Here is an 11,417-nt window from a genome sequence, read left to right as displayed (position 1 = left end):
GGGGATCGGACGCGCTACCAGGCCCTTGGACAAAACCCTGGGGTGCACTGGGGAGGAAAGCAGAAAAGTCCCGTTTCCTCTCGGTGGTCCCACACGGTGCTCCCACACCCTCGCCCTCCTCGCCACCCACCCTCAGCATCCTTCCCGTCTCAGCAGTGCCTCCTAAGCCGTGTTACTCACCGCATGACCCAGTTTTGCACCCCAAATTGGGTTGCTCCACCTCCTGCCTCTCCCTGCCCATGTTTCTTGCCCTGCCCGTAACGCTTCGTGCTCATGCTCCTGGCCCTCGCCCATTCCCCTGCCCAGAGAGGCGCAATCCCTCCCCGGGCTGCTCACCCACTATCACCCAGGCTATCTGCTCCTCTCCCTCCTCAGAGCATTTCTCTGCAGCCTCCTCCACCTGCGCTCTCCAGGCATGGGCTGCCAGCAGCTCCTACCAGCTTTCTTCCTCCACTTTGGCTTTAAACTCACCACCCTGCAAGCTCCGAGTCCTGGGGGTGCCCCGCTGGCTCGCCACCCCCCTGCCCACCCCCTGCCCGCTCTCAGGAGTGGGAAGAAGGCTGCCAAACCGGACACGTTCTCTCATCCACCTCAAGAAATCTCCATCCTGCCAGAACTGCCTCTGACCCATGCCAGGAGAAATCTGGCGAGCCCTCAGCACCGCAGCACCAGCAGGGGTGGTGGCGATGCCAGTGGGGAGAGCCGCACAGGGAGCAGCACGAAGGCAGAAGGGGGACGTCTGTTGGTGCAAAGCCCTTCAGATCTGAGGGACCAGCCAGGGGAAGGACCTGGATGTGCTGCTCACTGCCTACGACAAAGCAATTTTGGCTCTGCGCGAGGGATCACGGTGTCTGGGGAGGCCTTTCTGTTGCGGCCGTGGAGCACTAACGCCCCTGTGCCTTCCCGTCCTGGGCACCTCTTTGTAGCTCGCACAGTTTTGGTTCACTGTGTTGAAGGAGGAGAAGGTTGGGTTGGAACAAGGGTAGGAAACAGCAACCAAAAAGTGGAGAGAAACAAAGACGGGGAGCTGCTGGGCTGGGCAGGAAAAGCCCAGGTGGGAAGGGAGCGAGATTTCTCGCTGCACATCTCAGGAGAGCGACCACCAGGGAGGAAGAAATGGGCTGATAGAGAAGCGAGGGCAAATTGGCCACACGTAAATACAGCAGGGCACAGGTTGGAGGCTCCCAAGCACCCGAGAAATGCTGGGTGTCCTCTGTGGGCGTCCCCAGGCAAAAAAAGCTTCACTCTTCAAAGGGGGAATTTAGACTGAGTGACATCAGCTTAACACCACAGGACCTAACGATGTCAATCCGAGCTTCCAAGAAACAAATGCCCGGACAGAGGCTTGGAGGTCTGATGGCATTTGGGGCAGGCATCGCTCTCAGGTATTTGGGGCAGCATTACCCTGCCCGAGTGCAGACACCTGCCTCCAACCTAGGCACCCTCAGGAGCCAGTGAAGAGGAGGGGACTTCAGGGCCACCTTTATCTGGTCCTCCACTGGTCTGGAGGTTGCTTGGAAAGGTTTTGCCTCCCCCAACAGTCTCCAGCCCCCAGCCTCCACCAGGACTCGGAGTTCAGTTATCACCCAACAAGGTTTTCTTCCTTGTTGCCCTTCGCTGCAGTTCTCCGAGGAGCTGAATCCCAAACCCACAAGCAACCACAAGCAGGGGATTTTTCCTTGCCCCCCCCCCCCCCCCCCATTTTCATCAAGGCAGGAAAGACAGATACTTCTCAGCAGATATTTCTGAGCATTTATTTCCTTCTGTCTCTGTCCCTTCTTGCCTTCACCTTGATTTACCTCTTCACCTTGATGAGGTTGGCTGAGGTTGCAGGGAAGCGGAGCTGTCAGATCAGCCTGTCTGGAGCCCGTGGGATTTTCCTCCTTCAGGCAGCTTTCAGCTGCAGCACCCAGCCGCGGAGCTGCCACGGGGCAGAGGAAGGACAAGACGATGACTCCACCAAGCTGGGGGGTGGCTATCTGCTCTCGTCCCACGGGCTCACCAGTCCGCATCTTCATCCTCCCTGCCATGGTTTTGTGTTTTTTTCTGGTGTCCTCCAAGGAAGCAGGCACAGACTGGGAGCTGGGTGGCCGAGCACCAGCCCTGTGAACTGGTGGTGATGGTGCCAACCACGCTGAAGCCCCTGGAGACACTGGGGACAGCAGAATGAGGAAAGTCATTTTGTTCCCTAGTCACCACCTGGAGCACTGCCGCAGCTTTTTATGCAATCTTCTGTAATTGCCGTGGCAATTTTTACACGGTCCGTGGTGCAACATCTCCATGTGCTGCAGCATCCCTCTGGGGGGGGCCCCCCCCCCCCCCCCCCCCGGGGCTGTAGCACTGCGCTCCGCCGGCTGGGATGGTCCCAGGAGCTCTGTGCCCACTGCCTTCCGCTGAGCCCTGCGGTGCTGGGCCACGTCTGGGTGCTCCAGGGCATCTCCAGCTCCCCTGCTGGGGCCACAACCCCTCAGGTCCCCGTATGGACCTGAGCCTGGAGCGGCACAAATCCAGTCCGGCCAGGCCAAGGGGACAGAAAATGAAGTCAAAGTGCTTGACCCAGGCCCTTTGCATGGAGCATCCCCGAGGCTAATGCAGGGTGCTGTACCAGCCATCGGGTCCTGGGGCTTGCCCCAAGCAGTGTGGAGCCAGCTGGATGGGCTTGGGGGCTCCTCGTGGTTTCGGGGTCCCACCTGAACCTGCTGTTGGAGGAGGAGGCATTTTCCCTTCTGTTCATGACCGTCATCACGAGGCAGCACCCCAGGACATTTTAAGGTGGACTGCTTCACTTTGGGAGGTTCTCACCTTCCCTTTTATCCCCTCCTGCCCCATGTGCACGTGTAAATGCCCTCTGCAGAGGTCTAGGTAAAAAGGAGCACCGGGGAGCACTTCTCCTCCACACTGCACCGAATTCACATGCAGGACTCCCTGCCACAGGACAGGATGGAGGCCAAACGGGATAAACGGATTAAAAAAGGGTTTTAGAGGAATTTGTGGAACACAATCGCAGCAGCCCCCAGGCAATCCCGGCTCCTTTTACACAGCTGCTGCTTTCCAGGAGGGAGTCCCCCAGATCTTCTGCTCCTACCCCGTCCTCCTGAGCCCTTCCTTCATCCTCCCCATCGCCCCTACGGGGACAGCACCCCCGGACCGCCCCAGCTCGGGGTGCTCGGTGTCGCCCAGCCCTGGCTGCTCCTCTGGGTAGTTCCCCGCTGAGATTTCCCAGTTGGACAGTTTTTAATTAGTGAGTGTCACGTTGATTTTGTATCACTTTGATTTCCTCATCAACGTGCCGTGCGGCACCAAGTCTTACAGAAACCCAAGCCCACACTTGGTGCCAGGGCCGGGAGGTATTTGGGGAATCTAATACCCCAACGCGGTTAGGGCCAGAAAGAAAAAAAAAATTAAAGCTAATATAATCATCGAATTGCAAAGGATGACAAATACCATGAAAGAAAATACGCAATGTGAGCGGGAAAAAAAGATTTCCCATAGAAGGCTAATGCAATCCCCCTCCGCCTTGATGAAGTGCCTATTATCTTTGCTCTGCCCTCCACATCTTAATTCCTGCTCGGGATTACTTTCCCCATCTGCAGACGTTGATGCAATCAATGAGAGCAGAACACGCATTCCTGGAAGGCGGCTACTTATTCAGCTTGGGTTTAATCATGGTTGTTTATGGTAGAGGCCAATTAAAACAGCCACCGAATTAGGCAAAAATTGGCTCGAGCCCCCAGCATGCCAACGCGACGCAGGGTACGGGAGCCGGCGCTCCTTCGGGGGTGGATTTCCCAGGACAGACCCTAAAACCAGGACTGTCTCAAACCTCTGCTGGCTGCACAAAAGGGGTGTATAATTCTGTCTTTTATGGGATTTGGGATTTTTTTTTCTGGATGGAGCCAGAGGGGGCAAGGCAAAGTGGCGCACAGAGCCACAGCGAGCACAGGCACTTAGGGAAACAGTTAAATGCGGTATTGTTTAATGGCAGTTACAATAGGATAAATGTACAGTCGGAATCAACATGCTAATTTCTAACGCGATTTAACCTGTAAACCATGCAGTCCATTGTTTTTTTTTTTAATCAGTCCGTCTTTTTCTCGCTGTTTTTTAATCAGTAGCTCTGCTAGTGAGTTTTAAGGAAAAACGAAAAAAAAAAAAATAAGTTCCCTTTAAAGTTAAACCTAATTTACTAATTTTTCCCCTTATTGTGCAACGACTTGTGCAAAAAAAAGCTGTTTTCACCACATCGTTAGTTTACAAACTCACGCTCTCCCCCCTCCCACCCCCCTCCGAGATGAGAAAAGGCAACGCAAGCAGCCGGTGGGCACCGAGGGCTGGGGTGGAGATGGAGGACGGGGCTCCTCCAGAAGTGACCGACGGGTGAGCCACGCCAGGAGCCTCAGTGCTGATGGGATTCCCGAGGGAGGCAGATGCACAACCCTACAGAAGTTGGGGTGCTGCCCCCCGACCCGGAGGAGCGGCCGCGGGGGCAAGAGGGGGATTGCGAGGCCAAGAGCAGCAGCAGCATCCTGGGAGGTGATGGGAACCGACCTGCCCCCAGGACTCATCCTGAGCCCTCCTCATTTGGTGTTTCTGGGGCAAATCCTGCCCCAAATCTCCTCCTTTGAACGCACAGCTTGCCCAGCTCGCCGCACAGTCGGGTCCATCCTGAACTCGTTTGTGCTGAGATTTATTTTCAGGTCGCATGCCCTTCAGCCTCCCCGTGGAGAAGTTGCACTCGGGTATTGCTGGGGGGGGGATGAGCAGGGCTTGTGCCCCCCCCTGAGGCTGTAGGAAATGGGGCGCAGACACCCTGGCAGCCCGGGGATGGGCTGAGCACCCAGCAGGGTGGGCGCTGGATGCTGCAAACCGCGCGGTGCTCCGAAAAGCACCAAACCAGACCTAAAGGGAAAGCCACACCGAGGTGCGAGAGAGGTAGGAAACAGAGGGGACAAGGATTCCTCTGCTTGGGGGGAGGATGAGATGAAAGAGCTGATGCCAACGGAGGGGTCCCCAGCGGCACGAAGCAGCCACCTCTGAACACCCCAAAACACCGCAGCCCCCCCCCCCCCCCCCAGGCAGCTTCTCCCCACGGAGCCCGGGCTCGTGGCCGGATTTAGAACAAAGTGCAAAAACTGCAAAGAGCATCGGACTTGGACCCCAGCCCTAGGAAAACAAACAGAAAACGTCCCTTTCTCCCTCGCCCGCCCCAAAGCCACCCCCTTAATTCAGTGCTCCGGTTTGCCTGCAGCTTCGCGCCTTGGAGAAGGCAAAAAAAAAAAAAAGGCTGCATGCACAGCCCCGGCAGCTTGTGAGGAAGGTGAGGTGTGGGCACGCTTCTCAGCAAGGCAAGCTTTTTTATATATTTTAATGACTTTTTTTTAAACGATTTTCTTTTTTTTTTTTTTTTTTTCCCCACTGGTGCTGAAATACGTTTGCCAGGCTGGGGTGGAGAAGGAAGCTAACCCAGTCCTTTCTACAGCCCCTGCTTTAAAAAAACAAAACCCTAAGGGACGAGCAAGGTATGTACATGAGGTGTTCATAGCAGCATTGTTGGCTCCGGGGGTTGCAAATCCATGGTTGCAGCAGCGGGGTCTGCCCCTGCCTCCCCCCACGTTATAAATTTCTAGCAACAACCCTTCCCTCGTAAGCAATACCATCCGTATCGGAGGATACCAGTCATTAGTAGGAGATTTAGAGGGGATTCGAGACGTCTTCCAGGGCTCCTTAAGCAATCTGTTTAAAAGATTAATTTTATTTTGAAGGGATGGAACTGCATCTCTCGGAACAAAAAGTTAATTAGGACCAGAGCCCCGAAATTCCATTTTTCATCTCCGTGCTGTGACTTGCGGTTAGGTGCTTGACCTCCCGAAATCAGAAACTCCCTGCTCCTCCGTGGCCGGGCCGGGCCTTCCCAGCAGCGAGTCCCAGCCCCAAAGCCTTGCACAACGCGATGTCGGAGCCACTCCTTGGGGAGAAAAATCTGGATTTTAGAGCCAGCAGCGGGACCTTTTCCCGGTGCTGCCAGCCCTGCTCCTCACCGCGTCCCGCAGCGGACACGCGGGGAAGGAAAACCATCGGCGCTGCAAAGGCACCGCCTCGCCTGGCGGCGAAGTCGGCGGCTGACAAATGCGATTAAAAATCGTGTTTGACAGTCTATCCTCCCCCTAATAAAAACTGGAAATGCCGGAGTGCCTTATTTGTCATGCTCGCTGATGCTCCGTTACGCTGTTGCCAGCATCTGTAGCAGCTTGATTGCGAAGAATTTTAAAGTGCTTGTTGCCACCGAAGGGCCCTTCACGCAAGTGCCCCGTGGATGGAAGCTGCCCCTGCTCCTGCCACCGCCTGGTGTTCGGGTTTTTCTTGCTCGCTCTGGCCTCTGGAGAGCTCTGTGGCCCGGCCGAGGCAGGGCTGATGCTGGAACCAGCCGACCCCACCTGCTCCTGCCACCATCTCGCACTCCCGTCCCCTGCACCTCTCCGACAGTGGCACCACCAGGTGATGGGGAAGAGGGACAAAGAGCCCCAGGATCCTGCAGCTTGTGGGATGTGGCTCGGCCGGAGGGTTGGGAGCTCTTCATCTTCTCTTTCTCAGCTGTGCAGGACTTGGGATGCCAGGGCAGAGTTTGGGGATGCCCGGGGCTCCTAGGTCCCCAGGCTGGGTCACATTTGAGCCCAGCATTTTGGGGAGTAGGAAAAGGGTCGCCAGTGGGAATTAGCTGGGTTCATCTTCACTTGCCCCTGCCTGGAGAGAAAGCCTTGTCTGGGCTGCACGCAGAGATGTCTGCAGAGATGATCCCTTTCTGGCCACGCTACCGACAGTTCTCACTGAGCTGCTGCCTTTTCTTCCAGCCTTCTCGCACGTACTTCAAAGAGGTGTTAAGAAGAAAATACCCTCTGATCCCCCCCCAAGGAGGAAAGGAGTCATGAAATCAAGTTCCAGCATTTGCTCTTCCCTCGTGTTAATGAAAGTAACCCACCGGTCCTGGTGGGTGGAGGTGGCTGTGATGGGACAACAGCCCCAGGAGCTCGTTGCTTACAACGTGCCTGTTCACTCTCAGGGTTAAGTAACACGTACCCTCATCGAAAAGAAAACAAAAGAAGTCTTGCTGAGGAACAAGGAGGGAAGATCAAGCCCCACGCCCTTCGTGCATCCAGAGCCGGAGTGGCAGGGGAGCTCCCCAGGCAAGAAACGCAAAGCGAACCGTGCTCGTGGTCAGAAAGCAGAGAGACCAAATGCCTCGAGGAAGAGCAGCTGCCGTCCCGCAAACCTCGACCTGGCAGCTCTGCAACCCCTCGCTGAGGGCTACAAAACCTTTCCCCAGCTTCCAGGAGAGGCTGGAGAGCTGCGGACCCAACGCACGCAAACGTCAGAAAGCCTGCACCGCCCGCGGCCCTGCAGGAGCAGCCCAGCGCCGCCTCGTTCCCTGCAGCATCGCGGGTCCGTGGGGTGGGGGAACCGCCTGGATGAGCTTTCACCCGCGGTAATTGGAGTCAAAAGGGTAAAGAAAAGATAAGGGCAAAAGTCGCCTCTCTGTAACCCAAACCCCGGGCTTAGCGCCCTGCTGATAGCAGCACTGGGGTCCTCAAATGCTGCCTTGATTTATGGGCACCTCCAGAGCGAAGAGGAGAATTTTGCCTGCAGGCACTTCAGAGCCGGGCTGGGGGGTGTGTGATGCTGCTCTGGGGCCACTTCCCACTGCCAGAGCTTTGGGGACACTCAGGAGGTTCCCGTTTGTCACCCTGGGGAGCTTGCAAGGCTGCTCCGAGCCAGAGTGTGCGTGGGAAGCAGAGGGACATGGCATCAGAGCAGCAGGAGAGGGCAGATGGGGAACCAGCACGGAGAAAAGGTGCAAGGAGAGGAAGAGCTAAGCTCTAAGATCATCCCGCACACCAGGGAGCCCGGTCTGCCCGCAACGTGAGCGGGCTTCCCTCCCGGCACCCAGCAGCAGCACCCTGGTGCCATGGCAGCCCCACAGGCTCCCCCTCTTCCCATCTATCCAACTCCAAGCCCTTCTACATTCAGTGCGGGTGCAAAAGACCTGGGCAGGTGCTGGAGGCAGAGCTCAGGGTGCATCTGCTCTGAGCAGTGCCCTCAGAGCCCCACAGGAACGGGCTACGGCTCCCTGCAAGCCACCTGAAACCGGGGTGGGCATCAGCCCCTGGAGGAGGAGGAGGAGAGGGGCTGGGGGATCACTTTGCCTCTCTTCCTCCGTAAACCCAACCCGCACGCTGGCAAGGCGAGCGAGCGAGTGACCCTCTTTCTGAACGCGTGCTCCTTTCACGAGAAGAACCTGAAACCACGGCTCCTCCCTGTATTTTTTGTTTTTCGCTTGCTCTGCAACTGAATAACTTAACAAAAGGAAGTCAAACCAATTCTTTGAATTTGGCTTACAAAAAAAAAAAAAAAAAAAAAAAAAAAAAAAAAAAACCACCATAGTCTGGGTGTGAACTTCTCTTTCAGGCTTTCCCGTCCCTTTACAACCCCCTGAAAATAGGAGTTTGTAACGGAGACTCCTGCCAGCACCCTCGCTGCACCAGCACAGGCAGCGCTGCCTCTCTTCCCCGGGATTGCTTAACGAGGAACGTTTTGTCAGAAGGGTGGGTTTCACGGGTTCTATACAGGCGAATAAAAAAATACATATATATTCTCTTTGAACAAGGATCCCAAGTCCGGGCGTGTGGAAGGCTGCAGTGCGGGGACCGGCGCGGCGCGGGTCCCGGAGTGCGGTGGCGGGCGGCCACGGCCCTCACGAGTGATGGCTGTTGATGAGGCCGCGGAGCTGCTTGGCCACGGTGTCTATCAGCTTCTGCTTGTCCCGCTCGTTCTTCCGAAACTGGGCGAAAACGTTGTTCTTCCTGCTCGTGTCTCGCATCCTGCGCAGAGCAGAAACAGTCGGGTTACGGCACGCGCGGCGCTGCGCCAAGCCCCGCGGCGAAACGCTGGGGAAGTTCCCCTGCTCGGGCCCACCGAGGAGGTGACTGCACCCACGGGGTCTAGCCCCAGGTTATGTGTAAAGATGGGCACAGCGAGGCGGGGAAAGCTTTGCACGGTTTGTATTTTTGCTTTAAACCCTGCCAGTCCCAGCCCGTGTCACCGCAGGGTACCTGCCCCTAAAGCCAACCGCTGCGACAACGCAGAGTCCCTAACGCCTCCTGTCCTCCCCTTCTGTCTTATTACGTGGCAAGTGATAGTGCTGGAGTATTAGGAGGGTCAGGAAATTAACAGAGACAGCATAAAAACCACATCGTTAATAATTCTGATCTGAAATGGTGCATTGCATGCGGCCAAGAGATGCAGCTTTGGGGGCAGCCGTGAAGTTTCGGAGTTGTGAACTTAACGCACTACACAGCGTTAAAGGAAGGCACCCAGCACTAATTTACAAATCTTCTTGAGATTTGTGGTTGTTTTTTAAATTACACCCAATTCCCAAAGCAGGTCTCCCCAAGGTCCCCGAGACCGAGACCGAAGAGGCAGAGAACAGAAGAGCCGGTGGTGGGATGCGCCCAGGAGGCGAAGCCGGTGCAGCTCCGTTTCTCTCCGGCATGCAAAGCTCGGGACTCATGCACGCTTGCATTCGCAGATGCATTTTCGGGGAGGGACAACATCTCGTTACACAGCTCAAGCGGGAGCTTTGTGCAGGCAGGGCATGTGCTGGGAAGTGAAACCACCCGGCAAGGGTCAGCCGTTCACCCGAGCATCAGCAGAGCCCAAAGGCAGCAGGCTCACGACATCCAAGCCGCTGGTGGGTGCGCTGGCACTGCTCTTTATAACACCACAATTTGTAAACCATTTTCTCGGTGAATCAGATCTGGCAAAGGCCGATGGCTTTGGACGAGTCACACAAGCCTGTGTTTTCAGCTTGGGGTACCTAAGTGGAGCTTTAAGGTGATCGGGACAGGGAGATGACAGCCTCGGGACAGGGAGATGACAGCCCCTGGAAAGCTGGCGGTTTATCAGACAGGGGGCTGAGTTAGCTGAGCACAAAACAAACCCCTTCAGGCTCATGTAACCGACTAAAAAAAAAATCTAAGATTTTTCATGCTTCGGTCTCCCTAAAAAGAGCCAAAGGGAATCTGAAATGTTCCAAAAAACATCCAGCTTGGAACTGAAAATAAGGATAACAACCTTATCCCGAAGGCTAATTTGCTAACGTTATAAGTGCCCAAAGACACAGGATTACAGCCGAGCTGCTTTCCCAACAGTAACAAGATAGCTTGGAGCAATTTTATTCAGCAAAATAAGTACATTTTTTTTCTTTCTCTTTTTTTTCTTAACCAAAGCAGGTCGCCAGCTGCTCTGCTGCAGGAACCAGGCAGCAGCCGTGCTGCCAGGAAGCAGGGTTTTGAATCAAACAGATCCGAGGTGCTGCAGTACCAGGAATTTAGGGAACAACCAGCCTTGCGCAAGACTTTGATTCCTCCTGCAGCCCTGCGCAGCTCCAGCGGGGCTCAAAGCACCTTCCCAAGAGGGCTGAGAGCTCTGTTTCTATGCCACGGGTTACGCAGGGACATCAGAGGTGCTGCAAGCAAACCTTGCGCCTTGGGAAACCTCCACCCATGGCCATCCATCACTGCCTGCCCCAGGGAGCTCGCAGTAAAAAACACCGAGGTTCTGCCTCGGTAATACCCACAGGTAATGCGAGGGGAATTCACAGCGGAGCATCCTCTGCCTGACAGCCCTCATCCCGGGCAGCTTTTATCCTCGGAATAAAGCTTTTATCCTTGGATAAAAGCTCGTGGGAGCAGCTCAGATGTAGATTTATTTCCACGAAATGTTTGGAACGAACCGCCGGGCTGTGTGCAAGAAACCCTTCGGGCGTGCTTCCTGCTGAGGAAGGGTTTGGACGACTGGGATGGAGCTGCGGGGATAAAGCAACCGGATCGGGGTGCACAGCCCCAAAGCCGGAGCACGTAGGGCTGTTATCAGTGCACCCATCCCATCCCGAACCCGCCGTGCCTGAGTGCCTGGCAGGGACAGGAGGTATCTCCGGGCATCGTGTGGATGGGGAGCACTGAGCTGTGAGCAGCTGGATTTCCTTAGTGAATTTACTTGCCCGCAGAACACCAAATCCTGCAAAAACTAGGGGCGCGTGCTTCCCCACGGGGTGCGGTGGGCATTTCCCTCCTACACCCGAATATCACAAGCCTGCACACAAGGTGGGACGGCTCCTCTCTATAAAGAAAAGGGTTACAGAACTGCAAATTGCCTACCAGCCCTGCAGAGGAGCTGCACCAGCCCTGCTGGCAGGGAGCGGGACTGAAGTCGAGGGTATTTGCTCAGGGCTCACGGTGCTCGCCACCTCCCCTCAGGCTCGGGGTGTTCGCAGAGCAAGCCCGTGCGTGCCTGCAAGGATGGTGCCGGCGTACCCTCGAGCTGCAGGTCCAGAGGGAGTTTCTCTAGGTGACGGTGTCAGCACG

At 55.8% G+C, this 11,417-nt stretch overlaps 1 protein-coding gene and 1 long non-coding RNA gene across 12 annotated transcripts in view; both read right to left on the bottom strand.

Annotated features, from left to right (window-relative positions):
• Positions 1-3,954: 3,954 nt before the first annotated feature.
• LOC118165848 lies at positions 3,955-4,790 on the bottom strand. The gene is made up of 2 exons (XR_004750262.1): positions 4,545-4,790; positions 3,955-4,454 (listed from the first exon to the last, which is right to left on the bottom strand). It is a non-coding gene; the product is annotated as an uncharacterized LOC118165848 (long non-coding RNA).
• Positions 4,791-8,269: 3,479 nt separating this feature from the next.
• Positions 8,270-11,417, bottom strand: part of EXOC6B (exocyst complex component 6B) — a 274,926-nt gene continuing 271,778 nt past the window's right edge. For all 11 annotated transcript variants that reach the window (XM_035324205.1, XM_035324197.1, XM_035324203.1 and 8 more), the window contains one exon: positions 8,270-8,873. In XM_035324205.1, coding sequence (XP_035180096.1) covers positions 8,747-8,873 — 127 coding nt within the window. In that variant the 3' untranslated portion in view covers positions 8,270-8,746. The remainder of the gene's footprint in view (positions 8,874-11,417) is intronic.

Source organism: Oxyura jamaicensis, chromosome 4 (genome assembly GCF_011077185.1).
Source record: "Oxyura jamaicensis isolate SHBP4307 breed ruddy duck chromosome 4, BPBGC_Ojam_1.0, whole genome shotgun sequence".
In the NCBI taxonomy this organism is placed as follows: domain Eukaryota; kingdom Metazoa; phylum Chordata; class Aves; order Anseriformes; family Anatidae; genus Oxyura; species Oxyura jamaicensis.
Note: the sequence above shows the minus strand (reverse complement) of the source record. Positions and strands in the feature narration are given on the sequence as shown.